Source organism: Prosopis cineraria, unplaced genomic scaffold (genome assembly GCF_029017545.1).
Source record: "Prosopis cineraria cultivar Desert tree isolate PC_DT_omini unplaced genomic scaffold, ASM2901754v1 PC6, whole genome shotgun sequence".
Lineage (NCBI taxonomy): Eukaryota > Viridiplantae > Streptophyta > Magnoliopsida > Fabales > Fabaceae > Prosopis > Prosopis cineraria.
Genome location: NW_026555337.1, coordinates 28,335,480 through 28,360,849, shown reverse-complemented (window position 1 = coordinate 28,360,849; position 25,370 = coordinate 28,335,480). Strand labels below are relative to the sequence as shown.

At 32.2% G+C, this 25,370-nt stretch overlaps 1 protein-coding gene across 11 annotated transcripts; it reads left to right on the top strand.

Moving 5' to 3' along the window:
• The first annotated feature begins 10,109 nt into the window (after window positions 1-10,109).
• LOC129313418 (nuclear intron maturase 1, mitochondrial) lies at window positions 10,110-16,439 on the top strand. 11 transcript variants are annotated; one of them, XM_054956492.1, is made up of 5 exons: window positions 10,110-10,402; window positions 10,880-10,911; window positions 11,875-11,970; window positions 12,138-12,231; window positions 13,329-16,439. In XM_054956492.1, the coding sequence occupies exon 5, from the start codon at window positions 13,442-13,444 to the stop codon at window positions 15,551-15,553; it is 2,112 nt and encodes a 703-aa protein (XP_054812467.1). In that variant the 5' UTR covers window positions 10,110-10,402; window positions 10,880-10,911; window positions 11,875-11,970; window positions 12,138-12,231; window positions 13,329-13,441; the 3' UTR covers window positions 15,554-16,439. The 11 variants fall into 11 exon arrangements, with proteins under 11 accessions (XP_054812467.1, XP_054812463.1, XP_054812464.1 ...); XM_054956488.1 differs by lacking the exon at window positions 10,880-10,911; XM_054956489.1 differs by having other exon boundaries at window positions 10,880-11,708; window positions 11,875-12,231.
• The last annotated feature ends 8,931 nt before the right edge of the window (window positions 16,440-25,370 follow it).

Genomic DNA, 25,370 nt, shown 5'->3' with positions numbered 1-25,370 from the left:
TCTACCAGTATCTACATGAACAACTTCCCAACGTGAACAGCGTGCTATTGCTCTTTGTATCTAATGTCCGTCCGTCCGTCAATTTAAATGTCCTTTTATTTACTAGAGATTTTTCGTGGCTCTCAAAAGTTTTTGCCATCAAGAGACTTTTTCTATTTTTTCTATATACGTCCTCTTATATCTATTATATATAGATTAGGATTTTTGCCTTTCTTTTGAATAGCCATCCATAATTTAGATTAAATTTATCTCATAAATAAAATCTATAATATCATATCTAATTTAAATTTATCTTATAAATTTAAATTATAGAACTAATATGATATTCTCTCATATTATGTTAGTTATTAATTTAATCTATTATATAAAGTTAAATTTAAAATTAACATAATATAATATAATATATATCATATATACATATTATATTATATATATACACGAATATACACACACACATATATATTTCAAAAATATATATGTACATTATATTATATTATATATATATATATATATATATATTTAATTTCATATATCATAATACATATACATATACATATACATATATATATATATATATATCAAATTCACACACATGAATATATATATTTTGTAAATATATATATACATATATAAAATTATATTTTGAATTTTATATTTCATATATATAAATATTATTAAATAAATATTATATATATATATATATATATATATAATTCATTCTATATTACATTCATTGAATTTAGGCATATTCTATATTCAATGAATTTGGACATTAAAGCTTGAGTTAGGCTATTTTTGTGTATGGTCTTGTAGGTCCATATGAAGTTGATAATAGGTTAATTACGCTATTAGCCCACAAGTCACAAGTTGCCTCTAACAAGACATTGCAACTACCTAATTCATATGGGGATCTATGATCCGATGCAATCTATTATATAATCGTATCATATTTCTTTCGTCACGTAATATTTCGGTCAAGTTTGAGACATGAAATTATCATTCTCCTTTACTTAACCTTTACATTCTTGATCTCTGAGTGGATTGACTATAGCAATGGAAAGAAAAATTCTTTCCATTATATATGGCTATACATTTTCTCAATTTTACTCATTAAGAGGCCCAATAATATCTCACTTAATGTGAGGGATAAATTTCATCTTGACCACTCATATTCCTCTGCATGAATATCACTAAACTCAAACTCAATCATAACCTTTATGATCACCCAGTTAAAGGTAACTTTTGACTAGGTTAAAATTCAATGGTCATCATGTTGGAATCTATGATGGTCTCAAGTTAATGGGCTTAGTGATATGGTTACATATGAGATAAGCTTATTACTTGTACCATGCATCTTTCTCATAGCGGGTCAGTCCAGTACCTTATGTTCTTTCAAGTTCTATGACTTTGATTTATATCTCTATAATTAATCAAAGGCATACTAATCTTGTTTCATCTATGATCCCTCATAGATGACCAACTAGGGACATTTAGAACAATCACTATAGTTTATCTAAGGATACAGTTATCATAGTGAACATGCAATTACTATGATAATAAAAGAGAAATTCATTAAATAATAATGTTTATTGTACAATGATTGGCCCTAAGGCACAATTTCCAACACCTGTCTCTTTTAATAAAATAAAAATCTATGATAAGGGACTTGGGCTTAGATTATAAAAAGATTGATGCATGTCCCAACAATTGTATGTTTTTTTTTTTGGAAAGAGCATAAGAAAGATGACATATGTCATATTTGTAAAGTATCAAGGTGGATTGAAAATCCTGTGGTGGAGAGTGACCTTGAAGAATCTACTAAAGTTCACAAAGTTCTTGCCAAAGTATTAAGGCACTTTCCTTTAATTTGAAGATTGAAAAGGCTCTTTATGTGTTCAAGAACTATAGATTCATTGAGGTGGCATGCAAAAGAGTGTTCGAGGGATGTAAACTAAGGCATCCTGCTAATGGCCAAGCATGGAAAGACTTTGATGCAAAGCATCTAGACTTTGCTCTTGAAACTCGTAATATCAGACTTGGCTTGGCTAGTGATGGGTTTAATCCATTCAGAACGATGAGCCTTTCACATAGCACATGGCTTGTGGTATTGACAATTTATGATTACCCTCCAAATTTATGCTTGAAAGCATAAAGTTATATCATGCCATTGCTTATAATTAAATTATTTTTAGCGTGTCAATGACAATAGAGAGCCTAGCCAAGTAATAATATTTGTTGAAACTAGAAGAGGCAATAAAGGAAAGCAATTAGATGAGGAAACTGATTGCGTAATTGTAAGTTAAAAATTGTTCTTCAACTAATGTATTCAAGTGATATTGTTCATATTGCTATATAACTTCTAATTTAATTTTGTATCTGTCATAACTTTAAGGCATGGTTGAGAACAATGATGAAAGTAATGTCAAACCTTTTCAAGTTGTGTTTGGAAAGGACCATCTTGGTGCAGTGCCTTGTGGGAGAAGGGTCACACAAATACTCTTAAAGTGAAATGAAGAGATTACTGCTATCAAGAAAGCACATGCAGAAGAGATGACTTCATTTAAAGATGAAATGAAAGGCATGCAAGATAAGTTTATCAATTACAAAATGCTTTTAAGGCCTTTGTGCAACATTACGATCCTCAAGTAAATATGGAATCATTGGAACATTTGTTGAAATTATCTCTTAGAGATACCAATAGTGGACAAAAAGTGAGAGGACAACCACATACACATTCTTCTACATTGACACATGTTCCAAATCTTAGAAAGGTAAGCATAATTGTACGATGAGTCCATTGTGTTTACATATCTTTGAACACAGTATTTTGTCTGCGCATTTTTTTAATTTAATAATAAATAATCAAAAAATATAAAAAAAATACAAAAATGAAATTTAATCCTTTTTAGGATTATATTTTTTAAAAAAATCTTGCTTAAATTTTTAAAAAAATCTCTCTCAAATTATCCCAACCATTCAAAGATATTGGAAATCAATTTTTTGAGACTCAACTATTTTTAAATTTCTCTCTTTAAATCTTTTTGTTTACCATTTGAATATATATATATATATATATATTTTAAAAAAATTAGATTTTTTTTTCTCTCCCTTAATCTAATTAATTAAAAAAATGGTTAAAGGAATGCAAGACATGTAAGTACAAAGAAGGCAGAAGAGAAAAGAAGACACAGAACGCACGCACCCTTAGAAAGCAGAAAGCAAATGGAGCCATGCATAGAACGCATGCATGAAGAGAAGATACGAAGGAAAGCAGACAGTAGAGCAGAAAAAGAAATTAGATATAGAGAGAATATACTCGGACCAAATGCAAAAGCAAAAAGCAAAAGAGGGTAAATGAAAAACAGAGAGAATGAAAAGAGGAAAACACACAGAAAAAAAAAGAAGCCACACACAAAACTAGAGAGCAAAGAGTAGGCAAAAGAAAAGACTGGACACGCACACAGATTACACGCGAAACACACGCAGAAAGAGAGCAACAGACGATAATAGAAGACCAGGCGTACACGTTGAGGCAAGCACACACATGCACGGAAAACATGCTAGAAAAATAAAGCACGGATGAAATGCAGAAAGGAAAATTGAAAAACAAAAAACAAGAAGAAGAAAGAAACCGAGAATAGAGGAGAAATTGAAAAATAAAAAACAAGAAGAAGAGAGAAACCGAGAGTAGATGAGAAACTAAAAAATAAAAAATAAGACAAAGGAGAGAGTCTGAGAGAGGATGGAGAAGGAGAAGGAGATGGAGAGTGAAAGATGAGGAGGAAACTGGGAAGAACAGAGCATGAAGGAAACACCGCATGCACAGAAAAAAAGAGAGTCCTGAGACAAAAGGAGAAGAGAAAAATGGACAAGAGAGGAAAAAAGAGAGATAGAAAACAGAGTAGAAAGACCAAGAATAAGAGAGCACGAGGAGAAAAAAGCAAAGGAGGCTGGTCATAGGACCTTCAACTAGACGAGAAAACTCAGAGAAGAGAGAGACCGAGGAGAATGAGAGAGCAGAGCATGGAGTGAGCAAGGACGAGTAGAAAAAGAAGAAGAAAGCTGGACGAGAAAAAAAATGAAACAAACAGAGCAAAAGAGATTTGGAAAGGGAGAAGCAAAAACTGAGAGCATGACAACTTAGGAGACTATGGTGTGGATATGATAAGCATAGTCAACCCTTAGACTCATAGCAAAAGCATTGATTCTTACCCTGATCTTCGAAGGTTGTGGTCTGAATTAACGATAAGATTTCTATCTTAGATCTCTTTAGTTATAAAACTTGTTAGTTGTTAATTTACTTCGCAAACTTTTGAGTATATTTTGCTTCAAATATCAGAAATCAGTATGTTTATAAGTTAGTTCTTCTAAATGCCAAAGCTACTAGTCATTTTTATTTTCTTATTTATTTGCATGCTAATTATGTTACTATTGGAAAGGAGTTCCAATTTTTTTTTGGATGAATTTTGCATTTTGTAATTGAGATCCAATAAAAATAAGAGAGTATATATTTGTTTGTTACTTATTTGTCGTGTGAAATTTTAAGAATTTTCGCAGGCATTTAAAATGATCTCATATCGTGTAAATCAATAAGATTTCACAGGTATAAAGGTCCGACTTGTATACTAAAGATGGGTTCTAATGGCTCACCATTAAAATTAAGTCTCTTTATACTAAATATTTAAGTCTTATGTGAGATTTCAAGAATCTTCGTAGAATTTAAATTAATCACATTATCGTGTAGGATAATAAATCCTCGCAAATATCGTGGTTCACAATTTTTATGGTAAATAAATAAATGAATTTAGTAAATAAAATAAATTTTTTTATAATTTTAATTAATTAAATTAATGAATTTAAATTATAATTATATTTACCCATTATATCTTTTGGTCATGTGAGATTTTTGAAAATCCGTAGACCTTTAAGATAATCGTATTACCGTGTGAGTCAATAAGGTTTCGCAGGTATAACGATTAGGATTTCTATATTAAAAGATATGTGTTATATAATTACATATTAAAATATATTCAAAGTAATATTATTTAATCCTTTTATCGTGTGAGACTTTGAATCTATGCAGATATTCAGGATAATCTCATGTCGTGTAAATCAATAAGATTTCACAGATATGAGAGCAAAACTTATATATTAAAATTAACTCTCCTTCTCCAAATTAATAATTTATTTAAGTCTCATGCGAGATTTCAAGAATTTTTATAGAGACTTAAATTAATCACACCATCGTGGGGATAATAAGTTCTCACAAATGTATTGATTATCAATTTTTATAATAAATAAATAATTTTTATAAATAATGATATAATACATAATTTAGAAAAATTAATTAATTAAATTAACGTATTTAAATTGTAATCATATTTACCAATTATATCTTTTAGTCACGTGAGATTTTTGAATCTCTGTAGACTTTTAAGATAATCGTATTGTCGTATGAGTCAATAAGACTCTACAGATATAACGATTAAATTTTTAATATATATATATATATATTATATATTAAATTAATCAAATTAAGGATGTATTTAAATAAATTTAATTTCTTTATCGTGTGAGATTTTAGAATCTCCACAAATATTTAGGATAAATCATATTATCGTATAAGTTAATAAGACTTTGCAGGTATGATAATTAAGAGCCTATAAATCATAATATACATACTTAAGCAAACTATTATTAACACATAAAAATAAATAAATTAAATTACCAAACTCTTTTATGGTGTGAAATTTTAGAATCTCCGCAGATATTTAGAGTAATTGTATTACCTTATAAATCAATAAGGTTCTGTAGATACTGCGATTAAAATTTTCAATCATAAAACATAAAGAAAAATAATTTTAAACCATTTCCTTTCTTTATTCCAAAAATTCAAAAATGGAGAAAATAGTTAAAATTATATTACCTTTTGTAATTTAAAACACACATATTAAAATTTTAGAAATTATTTTATTTGCAAAATGATGAATTATTTCTAATTAATTTCTCTTCAAAAAAAATATTTTTGCTAACAAACTTTTAAGCCCGAACTACATGAACTTTAATCCCCATCACAGAGTACGTAGGTCTCAGAGTCAAATTCTAAGTCGAGCTCGTCCTCCCTTGTAAATAAATAAACATTTCTCACATAATTCTTATCATTTTTATCAAACACATGAATATAAAAGGGATAATTAAAATAATTATAAACCATATTAATAGAGCACAACAAACTTCAGGTAACTGTTCTGATGAACGGGTATTGCGAAGTGCCTAACACCTTCCCCACACTCAACCGACTCCCAAACCTATTCTCTGATTTCGCAGACTACCCTTATCCTTCATTAAACAATTTTTTGAGATTTATCTCAAAATATTGGTGGCGACTCCTCGTTCCGTTTGATTCCCGCCACGAAGGCCAGGACCTCCGCTTGCGCGCCATCCGCGTCGCATTTTTTTTTGGGTGCGACAATATCCATTTGTCTTGTCTTCATAATACTGTGATTACTATTCAAAATTTGAATTCTCCTGTAAATATTGATGTGGCTTTGGAGAATTTTTGATATTTTTTTAAATTATCTTGAGCGTATCACTTTAATCTTCATATTGTATTGACTTAACAGAGCTTGAACTCTCATTGTTAAATGTTTTTTTGTATCTCTACAATTTCCTTTCTTCAAGGTTTATAGGTATTCAATTACTCATCTTTAGACTCACTTCTTATCTCATCTTTCTTTGATATTTTTCATGTGCCTACAATGCTATGCTCCACTATTCCAAATTAATTGTGATTGTATTTGTAATCGTAATCATCCCTCCTTATTCATAATAATTATAGAAACTATGTAACACTATAATTCTGTAATTGATATGAGCTATTTGAACACCCTTGTTCTTCCTACTTGAAATTGAAACTATTAAATCCTTTTTGGTAAATATGAGCTATTTCCTTTGGTCAAAGGTTGAACATATTGATTGGATTGTGCTGTAATTGATACAAAATTTATTTGGGTATTTGTTATCTAAGCTTAATTTTTTCTATATCATGAGGCATGATTTTTATTTGATATAAAATTTTATTTTATTTTCTATGCAGGAAGGTGATTCTAATGAAAGAGATTCAAATGAGGAGCTCCTTCAAGATGGTTGAAGAGATATCAAAGAAGAGTTCCATTTATTTTGATATATAGAGACTTGTTTTCATCGTATTTTTTTTATTGTGATCATACTAACCTTGTTATATCTATTTGAACGAATCAAGTTGTCTTTCTTGGCTTTTGTGTACCTATGGATTCATGCTCAAAAGTCTCTGTAACTACAATTATTGAATATATTACAATATCATTTCATAATGCTTCTTGAATTATGTAATTGTTAGATATATAATTTATTTATCATGGAAATTGATCTTCTTACATTTGACAAAGTCAGACTACATTTAGAAATTGTTGTGATTGATATTTCTTTAAGCAAAAGTTCTCAATTGTACTCTATATATGATCACACTTACAATTTAAAACTATTGCTTATTTGAGCTTTAATTACAGTTGTGAATTGTAACAATTTTAAGCAACATTTTAAAATTGTAATTTATACTTTGATCATAACCATAGCTTATTTTCACATTATAGGCAACGAATTTTAAGAAATGTGGCCATAGATTGAGTAAACTGTTGCCATAGACTTTTGATTATGTTAGTATAGGCAACAGTTCAAAAATGTTGCCTAAATATATAGGCAACATTTTAAGCAACATTTGTGAATTGTAAGCAGTTATAGGCAACAATTTCAGCTTATTTGAGCTTATAAGCAATAGTTGGCTGTGCCAGTAGAGGCAACAGTTTAAAAATATTGCCTAAACATATAGGCAACATTTTTCAAACTCCTAGCTACAGTTTTTAAGTGGACTAGGTTCTTTGGGTTGAGTTATACCCAGGTTTGCTCATAATATCCATTAACTTTTATATGTGTATCTCTGTAAGCATTTGTTCAGCTAGGGCTAAGATTCTACACTGCTTTTTTTTTTTTTTAAAGAAAGTCTGCACTCTTTAATTTCAAGGATAATCGGCAGTAACATTTTTTTTTCTTTTTTTTTTCTTTTCTAGCCGAGATTTGAAACAAATTATCTTGTATTCAAACGGATGAAACTGATGGTGGAAGCAAGACAAGCCCATGATTATTGGACCTGTTTGGTTTCTATTTGTAATTTTTGTTTTTAAAAACTTTTTTACAATGTATTTTTTAAAATTAATTTTCAAAACAAAGTAAAAAAAAATCTGTTTGTTTGTATTAATTTAAAAACAATTTTATAATTAATAAATTGATTGATAGTGATGGTTATGGATAGTTAATGGTTGTGGCTTATGATAATTATTAGTCAAAGTAAATGTAATTTTTAATAATTAAATATAATGTATTTTGAAAATAAAAAATAAAATGAAAATAGCTTTGAGATATTAAAGGCTTGTTTAGTTGTTGTTTTATTTTTTGTTTTCAAAAGTTGTTTTGTAAAACAATTTTAAAAACTGTTTTTGAGAACAAAAAGAACTTGTTTGGTAATAGTAATCCAAAAATAGTTTTATAAATTTATAAGATGCGTGATTCTTTTTTATCGGGGCAAGAATACAACGTTTGCCATTAACAAGGATAATTCTCATTTCTTGTTTCCTGCTTTTTCTCTGTTAAAAAAAAAAGAAAAGAAAAGAAACAGAAATAGCCAAAAATTGTTTTGGTTTCATTTTCTTGTATTTAAAAACAAAAAAATTTAAAGCTGTTTTCAAAACAAAAATTAAAAAATCATTAAAATAAAAAAATAATTTTTAAGAATAGTAAACAAACAGGCTCTTATACTTTTTTGTTTTTAAAAACAAACAAACAAGAACAGTGTTGGAAATAACAAAAAACTGTTTTGAAAATAGACACCAGGCTTTTTGATTCCGATATCTATTTTTTTAAATAATTTCGTAGAGTAATTTTCAAAACTAGTTTTTTGGACAATAAAAATTTTAAGTTAGGTCATGATGACTACTTCTAAATTTAAAGAACACTTAAAAATTGCCCACCAATGAGATGGCATATTAGGAGTGGGATTTGATCTTTATTTTATGAGTTATAAATTAAATTCTTCTTGATTAGTAATTGTGGGTTTGTTAAAACTAGTTTTGAAAACAAAAAATGATAAAAAAAATATGCTTGAATCATTATTATGAAAAGCATACACAAAGTGGTGAAATAGATTGTTGAAGAATTATCTATTTTATTAAAATAATTATACATAATATTTTTTAGTTTTTTTCCCTACTTTGGCAAAATAAAAAAGTAACAAAATATGAAAGAAATATGCTTGTAAATAAACAAATAGTGGTGATAATATATTAGGAAAAATGATAGTTAGATTAAAAACTTTAATGATAGTTAAGTCTTTAATAATTTTTTTAAAAAAATTAATTAAAAATATCAGACATAAAATTTTATTTATAATTGTTTCAACTAATATTCATAATTTATTTTATAAAAAATTTTATTAAAAATTTAATTATTATTAATTTATTATTCTAGATCCTATTTGATTTTTATATTAGCCCTGACAGCTTATGCCTTGCATGTACAGGCTTGAAAGCCTCTTGCAGGGGCTCATATATGTGCGCATTCGTGTGTGTGTGTGTGTTTATATATATGTCTAAATTAGCTAAGCCTTGATTTGGCAAAGTTGTAGGTCAGTTTTGATGTAATGATATATTACTCTTTTTATTTTAAATTATAAAATATTTTTTTAAAAAATTTATATATTAATAAATTTTATTAAATATATTTAATAATTTTATTTTTTTAAAATTAAAATATAAATTTTTAAAATCATTCATCATTTAATATATTAAAAAAATAAAAATTAATGATAAAGAGAAAAAAAATAATATTAAAATTAATATATTTAAAAAAATTTAATTTATTTAAAATATTTTTTATTTTCAAATAAATTTTTTTAAAGTATTTTATAGTTTAAAATGAAAGCAATATATATATATATATATTTATTTATTTATTTATTTATTTATTTTTTTACTGTTTTTTTTTTTCCTACTGTTTTCGTTCCCAGATCCTACCCAGGTTGGCTGATTCCGTTCAAGCCAGTCACGCTTCGCCTCGCTGGCCCTCACCGTGGCAGCCCCATCCCCATCTCAGGTCTTCTTCTTCAATCTTCGATCAGTCGACCCTTGGTGCTGTGCTCGTGAAGTCGTGCTCTCCTCCGTCGCCAATCAGTCGAGCGCAGACCTTCTCCTTCATCTTCTCCGCGGTGCCCAAACTCAGCTTGCGAAGTCGGGCTCTGCTCTTGGTTGTTGGCTTGTTGCTTAGCTCTCGTTCAGGCTTTCCTCGAGTGCTCACCGTCGATCGCTTGTGCTCAGTTTGGTCCTTCTCAGTCCCCATTTCTACTCAATTATAAACCTGCTAGTGATAGTATTTTGCAGGTGTGCTTGAGGAGTTCCTCAGGGATCTCTCTGTCATGGATTTAGATAATTGACGAGAACTAGAACTAGTCTTGAATAAAAAACAAAACTTTCCAGCCATGGTTATTAAATTTTACTTATAGTGCTCAGCGGCGCTTCTAAAATCGTGAATTTTTGCTGTTATTTAAACATGTTACCAGTATCATATGAGAGGCTTGTCTTTTTGGGTGCTATTAGTTTGGTTCTTTTTAGGCGAACATGTTTTATAATTTTCATTTTGGAGAATTAGTTGCCGAGTTCACTCAGTTGATTGCCTGGTCTTGTAGATTATAATTTAGAAGTTCTGTGTTTATGATTATTCTGGTTGTTTTAGGATATTCTTGGTGTATATATTTCTAGTGATGAGAAAAAGTTTTCCAATTAAACTTTCACAGGCCTGGATTTTGGATGTGCAGCAGCAGAGGAGGTGAATTTATTACTGTCTACAAGTGGATTTTATCAATCTGAACCTAGTTCTAGTTTCTTTCCTTGTGGAACTTGATTAATTATAAAGAATATGGACTAAACTATAGATTTGTATGGCTTGAGAGAGGTCAGTCAAGGTAACTAGAATTTTCAATTCATTCTTTAATTGTGTAAGACCATTTGACCAGGAGGAGATTATATTGAAGTCTTGATTGGTGTTGCTGTCCTTTAGTGCTAGCAATGTCTTGCTGTTGATTTTTATTTTGTTAGTTGTATTGTGTTGCGTTGTTGCATTCATTGGTGATGTCATTATGTTGTGTTGTATTGTTCTATATTCTATTATTAGTGTGCTGATTGTCTGGACTTTGAAGGCTCAGTTTTTAGATGAAATTCTTTAGAATAATTTTTATTTGGATTTATCACAGGTTTTAATTTCATTTTAATTTTAATTACATGTAGGCTTTAAATAGCATCAAAGTCTATTCAGAATCTAAAATATGTAGGCTTTGAAGCTTACTCAAAGTAGGCTCGAAGCTTACTTAAAGCCGTTTTGGCCTAAATTCATTAGCTTTTTTAAAGGCCTACATATGAAGTAGGCCTTTTAAAAAGGCTTTAAGCTAGGCTAGGCCTATCATTGGCTCAGCCTTGAGCCTTGAAAAAAAAAAAAAAACCTATGTGCAAGCTCTGGCTTGAGGCCTCTGTTACAGGCTCAAGCTTGTTTGGTCAAAGTTTGGACTTGCGTGGTTTATTCTCATCCCTAAGTCTAAAGCCTCTTTGGAGGCCTATTTTTCGAAACAGGTGAGGCTTGATTTTTTAAAGCTTGGCCTAAAGTATCAGGCCTAGCCTGTTTAAGTATATTTATATATTTTATTATATTTAATTTATTTCATTTTATTACTATTTTGTCCTATAATTTCTTTTTGTCCTGGTCTAGCCTGGCTTTAAGTCTGAATGTCTCATGCAGTGAGTGACGTCGTGGCCACGTGCTCTTCTTCAAACGCCATTTCATAGACCTCCTTTGATCAAAGCTTCTTCTCCTTCAAACTTTTATTCCAGATCTGTAAGTCATCATCCTTGGTCACCATTACGGTCCTTCAGTTCTGTGAAATTTGAAGAATTGTTGCTCTCAGTCCTTCTGGCTTCTGTTGTGCTTGTGGTTTCTCTATCCCTGTTCTCCTTCCATTGTGCTCATCATGCTTATGGCTTCTGGTGACAAAACTGCAACAGCTTCCAGGTGTGGGCACTCTTCTTTCCCTGTCAGCTGCGAAGCTCAGCTCTGCCCTTAATTGTATTTCATTATTGCTGTGGTTCATTACCTGCAGTAAGACCCCCTTTTCCCTTTGTATTTTCATTCTTCATCTCTTCTTTGTTTGCTATATTATTATGCGGGCTTACATGCCAGGCTTTAAAAACTTCCTGTTTAGGTAAATAGGCCTTTAAAGAGGTTTTATATCCAGGCTAGGCCCCAATCAGGCTGGGCCATAGGCCACCTGACATGGTACTAGCCTACTCCCACCCCTAAATAAGTGGAAATTAAATATTATACTTTTAATGGCATAAAATTTATTTAAATTACATATGAAATCATGATTATTTTATTAATGGATGTCAAAAATATTTAAGTACTAAATAAAAATCCGGAAGAAAATCAATATTTTATTGGAATAAAAAGGGGGGAAAAAGAATATATTCTGCATGGCAAATTTGATTTTAAAGATTAAACCTTACAAGTTATTGAGTTGAAATGATGGCTATAGCCTTTTGACTTTCCTATAAAATAGGAGACACAGATCCATGGGATTTGGATATAATATAAATGTCACAAGAAGATGCACGACCACGACATTCACACGTGTCAAATTCTTGTGAGTTGCTCAGGACTCTGCTGGGCAGTCTCACACAGTCTATATTGCTAGTTGGATTTACAATAGTTGAAATCTAATTGTGATTATTCTAACAACAGTTTTACCATCACTTGTAAATAACTAGAACATTCTCAAGTATGATTTACATTTTATGAACGCTTAGAAAGCTAGAATTATCCTTCCTTGGCTGATTAAACATTGAATTTCATGTCAATGTCATTGCACTCTCATTATTCCTGTTTTGCTAAATACTTGTTAGAGTTTGATCGATGGTTATTATTCAAAATCATGTCCAAATCATTCTTTTCCAACTAAATCTTATACATCATGTATTGTATGAGGTCGAGGAACTGAAAGCCACACTATTCATGGTTATGGAAATGGTTTAAGCTTATTTCTATATTATTAGTTTGAATTTCTCTATTATTATGGAAGTTCAAGAAATCTATGACTAGGTTATCAAAAACTCTACTGAATAATTTCTCCATAAGACTATCATATCTAAAAAATACTTATTGTTATTATTCATGGATTTTCAATTTTTGGTCTGCAGAGTAGGGTGACATAGCATGTGATGAAGAGCAGGGTTTGTACAGATAAGTAGGGCACAACCGCATGGCATGGCATAATATGACCCGCCAAGTCCCAAAATGCCAAACCTAAGAAATGTTACCAAGGAAAGCCATCAAACACCTTCAGTGCCCTTGTTATTCTTTTCTCAAAACTCTTTCTTCAATTCCCTTTGTTTCTTCTCTTTCCACCGGTTCACTGCAACAGCCATCTCTGAAAACTTTGAACCAAATCCAACTCCCAAACTGCCATGAACACAAAGACCAGGACCCTTACTCTTTGCTCAAAGAAGATCCCATTGATATATGCAGCTCATTGTGGGTCAAAACCTTCTCCTCCCTGCCAGACACTACCTTCCCTAACCTCAGTGGCTTCCTCTCCAAATTCGACCTTTGGGTTTTGGCCTACCAGCGATGTTGTGCCCATGTGACAGGTACCTTTCCTCCCCGAAATGCTATTCATTCTCATGTTCTAAGGGACCTGCTTTCTCTTCGGAATGCCGTTGTTCATGGACAGTTTGCATGGAACAGGAAGACCCAACAATTCATTCGCAGCCCTAATGACAAGCCTCTAATGAGGCCCTTGTCTAAGCGCAAGCTTCAAGCAATTCTAGAGTCCAGTGAACCTTGTTTTCAGGACAGGGTCGTCCAAGAGGTGTTGTTTTTTATTTTAGAGCCTATTTTTGAATCTCGGTTTTCTCCAAAGTCACATGCTTTTCGACCTGGCCGAAGTGCGCACACAGTTATTCGCACAATTCGGAGTAATTTTGCAGGTTATTTATGGTTTTTGAAGGGTAATTTGAGTGAGATTTTGGAAAATGTGGATAGAAATGTAATAATGGGTTGTCTTGAAAAGGCCATTAAGGATAGAAAAGTATTGGGTTTGATCAAATCTGCACTTAGAGAGCCAGTGAGATGTGAGTCACATGATGAAACTGAAGAGTCGAAGAAGGATAAGAAAAGGAAAGGTACCAAGAAGAAGATTCTCAATGAGAATGAGCCAAAGCCAGACCCATATTGGTTAAGGACATTCTACAATTTTGCTCCGGAAGAGGCTGCTAAGGTACCCTCTTTTGGTCATTGTGGAATTTTAAGTCCTTTAATTGCTAATATTTGCCTTAATGAATTGGATCATATGATGGAAGGATTAATAATTGAGTTTTTCAGACCGTGCAAGTCTGATTCAATATGGAAATATTCAATTGATGATAGCTGTCATAATCCTGCTTGGCCGGAGTTTGTTCCATCTAGTGGCAAAGAAAAAACTCGGAAGATGGATTACATAAGATATGGAGGTTATTTTCTAATTGGGATCCGAGGTCCTAGGGAGGATGCCATAGAAATTAGGAAGGAAGTTATTAAATTTTCTGAGGATGTGTTTGGGATACGGTTGGATAATTCAAAGGTGGAGATCGAACATATAACGAGGGGAATACAATTCTTGGACCATATAATATGTCGAAGGGTGATACATCCTACCTTACGTTACACATCTTCTGGAGGCAATATAGTGAGTGAAAAGGGCGTGGGGACTTTGCTTTCAGTGACTGCTAGTTTGCAACAATGCATTCGCCAGTTTCGGAGGCTTGAGTTGGTAAAGGGAGATAAAGACCCTGAACCATTGCCATGTACTCCTATGTTGTATTCAAGTCAAGCTCATACGAACTCCCAGATGAATAAATTTCTTGAGACCATAGCCGATTGGTATAGATATGCTGACAACCGTAAGAAAGTTGTTGGGTTTTGTGCGTATGTAATTCGTAGCTCATTGGCTAAGTTGTATGCTGCTAGGTATAGGCTAAAGTCTCGCGCCAAGGTGTATGGAATAGCTTCACGGAATCTTAGTCAACCTTTGAGAGGGAGTAGTAACAATTCTGCTCCTGAATATTCTGACCTTTTGAGGATGGGGCTGGTGGATGCAATTGAAGGTGTTCAGTTTTCACAGATGTCACTAATTCCTTCTTGTGATTACACTCCATTCCCAAGGAACTGGATCCCAGAGCATGAGCAGGTGTTACATGAATATATAAAACTTGATAATCCGAAGGCCTTTTTTGACTTGCTCAGGTCCATTAAACAAGAAGGTTTGAGTCTTCCTCAAGATGAAATATCTCAAATGATATGGGATTATAAGACTCTTGGGATTCGTCATTTTCAATTAGATGGAGATAAAGAAAGAAAAGAAGATTTAGAAGAGGCACCTGGGTAAGTTTGTCAGTGATTAAGTTAGTGAAATCTCCCTATTTAAAGTTTGCACCACAAGTTTGTCAGTGATTAAAGGCCATTTACTGCTTTTCTCCATTTCTTGTAAGAAAGTATTGCCCTTGCGGGCACTATCTACATATCTGATGGGATGCATCCACTGCATGGTTGCAAATGAGATGAGGTTGTTGTAATTGGATTGACATTATAGAACAGGCTGAAGTGTCATCGTTGTGGTATTTCACTGAATGCATCAGGCTAATACATGCCTAGGCGCTAGTGTTGCTTGGACACTGGTGTGGGATTTGTTGACATTGTGACTGTTAATGTTTTCAGACATCCACCACTTACAGATTGGTGTCTTGCAAGATTTGACGAATTTGTTTCACCTACAGATTTCTGTAACTGAAAAGAATGGCCATGAAGTATTTGAGAGGAATTTTTGGGACATTGAGAGTCTAAGGTTATAATATCTTTGGAATAAAAAGTCATCTTGATATACTACTGGTAATTGGTTGTTCAAGTTGATGAATTGCTGGAATTCTTTTTGGATATTTGTGCTGCTTGACTAACTACAGGAGAAGATTCACGATTCTTCAAAAGCATTTTTGGCAAGAGGTTATGATAATAGCCTGAGAAGCATATATAATGAAACTAATAATAATTGTGGGTTGACCCATAAGCTTATAGCTGCTTGTTTTATAGAACATGGACAACACCGTTGCATATGGGGTGACTTTGCAACCAATTAATGGAGAGGATAAAGTCTGCACAAATCTGTCCTGAACTTCCCATTTGCTTCTCTGTAACAAATCTGAAGTGAGGATTTGAACTTAATAATGCTAAACAGTGTTTCTTCTGCTAGCGCATGATAAATATTTGCTTCTGTTCAATCATGTTGATATTGCCTTTCCCGTGTTTATTTTATTGGAAGTTACTGTCCTGGTTGGAGATCGAAGGTTATTAGGTAATGCTATTCTGGAGCAGTGTCGGTACCTAGTTTCCCTAAAACAAAATTAAAAAAAATCACTTGAATCAGCATTTATTATTAATAGGATTTTCAGTTTTAGATATTTTATTTTTCAGTGTCTGGCTTTCATGTATCTATTTACAGAGAATTTCAAGTGTTTCAAGCTGTGGTTTCCGAGATCAAAAGGTAAGAAGAAATGAAAATGAGAAGAACTAAAGAAAAGATGTATGTACGTTGTACAAGGGACGATAAGCATCTGAAATTTCTTCATGCTTCTAGCAATCGCCTTTGAGGGCTTTTTTATATTTCTCCTGCATGTTGTAGATAAGCAGTTTTCTATTCGTTTCGTTATTAGTTATACATAAAGATGCTCATCATTGTTGATGTTGATTTTCATCTGCAACTAAATTCACTAAGAGAAGATAATGGAAGAGAGGGGAAAGCTAGCTTATTATGAATAAAATGTCAAGATTTTAAAGTTCACTTCTCTGCACTCTCTTTCAATATTCTTTTCAATTCGAACTTGCTTTAAAATAAAATCTGTTCGGAAGTTCAAACAATCGTGTAGATAAATAAGGATGGGGAGATTTATGCCTCATAAATCAGCAATTCAACATGAAGCATGCCGATCTCCTCGTCTTCGAGGGATTCCTCTTTTTTCTTTTCTTTTTCTTTTAGAGAATGAAAGGGAGAGACATTTAACAGTTTGAGATTACGAATGATATTGAACATGTGACCTTATATTCATGAGAGCTTCTAGCATAAATTGATAAGAAATATATAACCCAATAATTTATGGACAGTGGAACTAAATGCTCATCACTTGCAATAATCTCAAGAGCAAATAAACAAATTTATGACAGTAGAATAAATAGTACAAATCAATAATAAATACTATAAATTATTAACGTAGAAAAGTTATCAATGCAAGAGTAAAAATCATTGGTCATTTAGACCAAATAAGTGCAAACAATCAATCAAAGCACCAAAATAACAAGCTTACAAAAGAGGATGAAGATGAAAAAGAATAAAACTAGAGGTTGTAGTGCTAATAGAATAATTCTCACACTAGGAAATGAGTCAATGATCCCATTGTTGAAAATAGCACATTGAATGTTTTGAATTAGTTGGCCAAATTTTAGCGTAATTCAACAGTTAATGAATTTGCAAATATATATTGACCAAGATTGCTTTGTGAATATAAGAAAATAGCTATCTTTTCTTATCTCTCAAATGACTACATTTCAATCCTGAATATCACGTTTATCTCATAACCAAATATAAGCTAGCTCCTCTCCACCTTAGTGAGACTCATAATGGGCTTCAATTTTAAAGATTTTTCCATAGGAAGAAAGCCCAAACCCAATATAAATCAGCAATTCAACATGAAGCATGCCAATTTTGTAGGCTTTATGGGGATTCATATATTCATATATTCAAAAACCTATCTCCCTCACTAAGGAAAATTGTTATTTTTCCAAGGGAAAATTGTTATTCATGATATACTGTTGATACTTCCTATGATTTCAAAGTCAAATTTCAAACAAGAAAATTTATAATGTAATGTCCAATCTACCTGTAGCTTCTTCAAATCAAGATGCTTAAGCAAATCATTCATTACAGAATTTATTGTGTGAAATGTGGTTGAACTTGGTTCAACTTCGTAGCAATCAAACAATGTCTTCAAAACCCTTTATCAAGAGTTTGTGACTTTCTCTCTAACATCAATAGCTTCACAGAAGATATTGAAAGCCGAACCAATCATTGAAGCAGTCAAGGCATCAGTTCAACAATGAATAGTCAAAACGCAATCGAATCATTATCAAACTGGTCATAAACAAAGCACTTTATCAAATCGATTAAGATACCAGTTTAATAGCTGATTGGCTTAACTAGATTTTCATATTATACTTCACATAAATCCACACACAACAAAAGCAAACAAGGATAATTGCAATTTTAGCAGTTTCCCCAAACTTAGAAGCTAAACACAATGAGCGTATAAGTGGGAGCATTTCCTCACTTACTTAGAAAAGATGAACAAATGCAAAAGCTTTTCCACTAGTTGATTCATTTGGATGGTTTTTTTTTAATTTTTTGTTTTCACTTTCCTTATCAACATACATAGTATAAAAATCTGGGTCAACCTACCTAGTTGAACTAATAAATCATTAAACCAATATCTTGACTGGTTTACTAAAATGCTTTATTTATGTTCAATTTGATCAAGGTTCAACTACAATTTTGACTACTAACGTTGGAATTAATGTCTTGATTGGTTCAATAATCGGTCTAGTTTTTAGTACACTGTCAGCAAAAGACCAATTTAAATGCATGCTTCATACACTTGGGAAATGGGTAAAGCAAGTTATGTTCACAACGCGATTCCTCCACTTTTGCCATGAGAAATCTCAGACTTCAAGAAGGTTAGACCACTCATCTTAAAGGTATAACATATTGTTGCTATGGTAACCTGGGAAGTATTTCTTACCGAACAAACCCAAGACACAGCATGTTTTAGATATTTACTTTCAAGTCCTTTAATTAAATTATAGTATGTAGAAGAACTACTCTGCCGAGTTACAAAATAAAAAGTTATCTTGTATTGCGTTTTTATTGTGTAATAAGAAGGATGAATTGTAACATTTATTTTAGGAGAAATTACGTACACGTGACAAGCAATGTCACTTTGCTTACAAAATGAAATACTAAGTTTACCTTAAATGTAGAAAAGGGCACAACCTAGTGGATTGATTATGAGATTATTTAAAGTGTTACAAGTTACCAAGTGGATTGATTCAACTAAGTGGCAAAAGCTAAACTACAAGTACTAACTAAAGCGAGTAATATGATAAGTTTCTTTATGTATGAATGTAGAACCCTAGAGTTTGGATGTGTGAAAGAATCATTCTCTTCAATTACTATTGAGCTTTTATTGATTCCCCTTAATGGCCGAAAGATTATCTAAGTTAACTAACCTAGAGAGCCCAACTAATTCATTTCCCTAATCCATTAACTAATGGTCTTATTTCAATTCCCTAATTGACTCTAGATTTGCCAAAGTGTCTTGTTATTTTCCCTTGAATGAGCTGTGACAATTAGGTGATTTAGTAAGGTTATAAAACTATGCAAACCCTACCTAATCTAGCCAAATATTCAATATACACAACTATGTAATGAAAATCCAAGACAATTAATGAGACAAGTACTCAACTATGCATTCATTCATTGATTAGAAGAGTGGCATGGGTTCGTCAAAAGAGTAATTCCAAGACAAGAATTCTCATTACAAATGGAGATGAATTTCAACTAGAATTACAAACCCATAATGTGTCATATGTATAAATGACCAAAATACCCCTCTCCTTAAACTAATGAAATTGAAAAAAAAATAAAGGCTGCCTGTTCAACACATGCACCCGAAGCTAGAATCCTTACACTCAAGCCAGAACTCTTGCACCCAACTTAGAAGCCTTGCATCCCATCTAGAAGCCTTGTACCCCAAGCCGGAAGCCTTTTACCCAACCCAGAAGCCTTGCACCTAACTCAGAAGCCTTACACCCTAATCAGAAGCCTTGCACCCCAATCTAGAAGCCTTGCACCCTAAGCCAAAAGCCTTGCACCCAAATCATAAGCCTTGCACACAACCCATAAGCCTTGCACCCTATCTAGAAGCCATACACTCTACCCAAAAGCTATGCATCCCAGCCATAAGTTGTGCACCCAATGCAGAAGCCTTTCACACAAGCTAAAAACCTTGCACCCTAACCAGAAGCCTTTCACCACAAACCTTCTAGCTTCTAGCTTAGGAGTAAGGCTTTTAGCTTGAGGTGTAAGGCTTTTACGTGGGGGTGCAAGACATCTGGCTTGGGTGCAAGGCTTCTAAGTTAGGTGTAAGGCTTCTAGCTAAAGGTACAAGGCTTCTAGCTAAGGTTGTAAGGCTTCTGAGTTAGATGCAAAGCTTCTGGCAAGGGCTGTAAGGCTTTTAGGTTGGGGTGCAAGACTTTTGGGCTGGGGTATGAGGCTTATGGCTTAGGATGCAAGACTTCTAGCTTAGGTGGAAGGCTTCTTGTTTGGGGTGCACTGATTTTGGCTTAAGGTATGAGGGCTCTAGCTTGGATGTGAGGTTTTAACTAGGATGCGAGGCTTTTGACTTGGGGTGCAAGGTTTCTGGATGGGGTGTAAGGCTTTTGGGTGGGGTGCAAGGCTTCTAGTTTGGGGTGTAAGGCTTTTAGGTAAGGTGCAAGGCTTTTGGCTAAGGGTGCAAAACTTTTGACTTAGATGTAAGGCTTTTAGAAGGGGGTGCAAGGCTTTTGGGTTGGGGTACAAAGCTTCTAACTTGGGTCCAAGGTAGAGCTTGAGGTGCAATGATTCTGGCTTAAGATGCGAGAGTTCTGGCTTGGGTACGAGACTTCTGACTTGGGGTGTAAGGCTTCTAGCTTGGGTGCAAGGCTTATGGTAGGGTGTAAGGCTTCTGGCTAGGGGTGCAAGGTTTTTGGCTTAGGTGCAAGGCTTCTGACTTGGGATGCAAGGGTTTTAGTTTGGGTATGAGGATTCTAGCTTAGGTATGAGGCTTCTAGCTAAGGTGCAAGGCTCCTGGCTAGGAGTGCAAGGCTTCTAACTAAGGGTGCAAGGATTTTAATTTGGGGTGCATGTGTTGAATAGGTAGATTTTTTTTTTCAATTTCATTGGTTTAAAAAGAGGGGTATTTTGGTCATTTGTACATATTTTTTAATGAATAAAATATTGCATTTGGTCCTTGGGACTAATTTTCCTTTCCACAAAGTCCTTTTCACCAATTGTTCCTTAAAAATATTGAAGTTAAAGTTCTAAAATATTGATGTGATAGTCATAAATTATTGATGAGGTAGTTGTAACATATGATTAGTTTAACTATTAAATATATGAAGTTATAGTTGTGAAATGTTAAAGTGATAACTGTAAATTACTGACGAGGTAATTGTATACAATTAGTATTAAACTTATAATGCATGATCAATTTTAAATAATAATTGTAAATTACTGATTAAGTAGTTGTACATTATTTGATTGATATAATATAATTTTAATGAGAGCGTTATTATCTTTGCACCCTAATTTTAAATTATACTTAGGTCCCAAAGTACTTGGCTATGGTTTTTAAATTTTGTGGGACTTATTTATAAATAAATTGGCTTTACAAGACCTATACATAATTTCCCCTTATTTTGTTGCTACCTTTCCATCCCTCTTTTTTTAAGTGTGTGTGTGTATATATATATATATATTTACCATTTTACTTGAATTAAGAAAATTAATTAAAATTTATTAGATATAAAAATATTGCAAAAGTATACTTTTAATCATTTATCTTTACATAAAGTTTCGTTTTAGTTTATTAATTTTATAAAGTGTCTTTTTAGTTTTTTACTTAATAGGATTTTTTAAAAGGTCAATTAATTAAAAAGAAAAGTTATAGCACATAAGGTTCAAAAAGGGTAAAGGAGGGGGGATTAAAGAAAGAACTATATATTGAGAAGTATTATAGGTTACAGAAGAGAAATGACTAGCTAATTTTTTGAATATCCCAAACATAGCCTGCTGAGAGTAATGTTTAGAATGAAGGCAACGGAAAATTTTTTCTTGCAACAAAGAACAAAAGTTCCTAATGCTTGAAGGGTGTCAACAAACGAAAAAACCTTGACCCCTTTTAAAGCAGCTTGAAGACAAAGCAATTTGAAACAATTTGGATTAGAGGTTAGAGATCTTTTCCAAAGAAAGGTGTTTAAGTGAACCAAGTTTAGTGTTAAGAGACAAAGACAGAACTTACTCGGTCTAGATTTGAATCTCTTCAAGCAAATAAGCCATTAAGGTGAAGTAGAAGAAATTGATGGCATATTCAATGTTGGTGACATAATTCCAATGATGCTATGATCATTAATACCCTTACGAGTCTTTGATCATTGACACACTTCCAAAAGATAATGACAGTGACCATGAAATTCCTTAATAACCTCACCTGGCAACTGAATCTTACCTTTATGAAATGAAATATAATGTTTTTTTACCTCCAAATCAAACTAAAAAGAGTGATAATACTTCTCAGCAAAAGACCTAAGCCACAAAATATAATTGTGAAAAGTGGGAAGTGATCCCCTAAGAAATACCTATCTCCTTAATATGCAAGGATTGAATTGACAAAGCACCAAACTAGAGAGTTTTGACATAAGAACATCCACTGAAAAGTCAACGATTATGATTTTGAGAAACCAAAAACATAGTAAGAATGCATATCAAGATGATGATGACAAAGAACATCCTCAAGAGGTAGCACAGAATGAACCAACTTCCTTATAAAAAGTTGTTTATATGGTAGATTGATCTTCCACATAAAAGTCTAAAAAGAATCATTAGAACCTAATCCCTTATCCTGGATGTTAAAAAAGGAACCCTTATTAATAGTGTAAGAGCCATCAATGTTACTTGTCCAAATCAATCTATTTGGAGATGGATATAAATTGGCAATGGAATCTTCAAATCAATCTATTTGAGGATGGATATAAATAGGCAATGGAATTTTTAAAATCTGCCTAGCAACATGTGGATTGTAAAGTTGATATAACAACTTCCTATTCCACTTAATAGGTGATCATATTGAAATGGAATGGACCATGAAATCATAAATCTTACTGATATCGAGAGTTTGAGCTAAAGCAAAATTTGAAGGTTTCTACCAAAGATCATGATCAATAGGAACACCTAAACCTAAACCAACTTGCCATGATAATTTTTTGAAAATTACATCTCTAGAATCCATAATGCCTTTCCGAAACCAATATATGTTGTAAGGTTTCTTGAGCTTGATCCTATTTGAAGAGTCAATGTACTTGACCTTCAAGGTATTATCAAGTAAGAAGTGCTCTTCAGAGGTCAAAATCCTCCAAATTTATTTTGCCAAAAAAGCCAAATTCATTTGATGAGTTGAACAAATTTCAAGACCACCTTCTTTCAAAGGAGAAAGGAGTATCTTTTCTTGCAAGCTATATTTTTCCCCCATGGATTCTTTTTAGCCTTGGTACGCCTCCTAGTTCCTTGTGGACCATAAGCATGTCCTCTTCATGAACCTTGATGGACTCCAAGCCTTCTTGCTCCTTATATGGGCCATGCTCTATGTGTGGTCCATCACCTATAAAGGCAACAAGCAACTGCATGTTTGTGATGGTTTTTGTCATGCCCTAAAAATTAGACATGATTATATGCACAAACATACATCCCTTAAGTCTTGATCAAGGAAACTTTAATCTAATATTTTTATTCATTTGAAATAGAATGGAAAGCCATTATAACATTTTCATATAAAGAAAAGATTCTTAAACTTTATGTAAAAATTTTGACATAACTTCCTCTATAAATAGGACTTCCTAAAATCTTTACAACAGACAGTCTAAATTTAGAATACAGAGTTTTGCTCTTCTACAACTGACAAACACATAGATCACAAATCAGGATTCTATCTATAGTTCACATGGAGCATCTAATTATAATTTTGAAATATAATGCATAATTAAACATTTACATCAAAAGGAAGGTGTCCTCAAATTATTTTCTAATCAATTTAACAATGAGCCCTCTGAGGTAAGCAGAAGGTATATCGTCAACTATGTTATCTATGAGACCAAAATATTTTCAGTGAATAACGTCTCAATAATAAAGTCAAAAGGAGATATATGAATATTTTTAAATAATTATAAATGAATTAAAAAGAGCCATCAAATTAGAGAATTTAAATATCTTAACAACTTCACAAATGCTAAGCCGTTAAATTTTAAATAAATAAACAATTTATCACCTAACTTTAAGAAATCAAGTAATTTAAATAATTAAATAGGAATAGAAACATTTACTAATTAAAAAATGTAGTTTATTTTTTACAAACCTAATAAAATTAATTTGTTTATGAGGACTTTATAGAGCATATAACAGATATGGACACACAGTCCATAGGTTAATTAAGACACAGTTGAAGCCACGAAATAGACTTAAACACATAGTCCACAAGGGTAACTAACCAGATGTGGTTGAAATCAAAAAACAGATGTGGACATATAGTCCACGAGAGTAACTAATCATGCGTGGTTGAAGCCATGAATAGACACAGGTATGAGACCTACGAATAACAGATGTGAGAACAGAGCTTACGAAAATCAAACTAGTTAATCATAGACCATGGCGTGCCAAGGGTTAATAGAACTATCGTTAGCAACAAGTATTCTGTATAAAGTCTCTTTTTAAATCAACTTTTAGACATGTGAGAAAATAATCACTTTTCAAAACATAAATTTCTCTTCTCAGTATCAAACTCGCATAAATCAATTTAAAATAATCAATCTTCTAAATGTGAAAACTGCATAACTAACATCTCATAAACTCTTTCACTAATTATTCATAGTTGGCTTTATCAAATAAAGGATTACTAAAATTTATAAAGGCATTTTCATCAATCTTTTAAGTATAAGTAATGACTTTAAGAAATAAAATAATTTAATCAACAAAAATAGCTAATACAAGAGAAATACATATAAATATCTGTAAATTGTCAAAACAATATTTTGAGAAAAGAAAATTTACTAATATATAAATTGATTGGGACGTTATTCACTTACCTTATGGGTTCTCAATGTTCGAAATTCACTTCTTATAACTTCAATCGAGTTTATCTTCTTCTAAACAATCTATAAAAATAATAGGGTTTAAATAAACTTTCAATAAGTTCAATAAACCTCCTCCCAATATTAACACAACCATTATTTAATCCAAGCAACTTAAAGTTCCCAACATCATCATTTATCTCACAAAGTTTCCCCTAAGTGTGTTG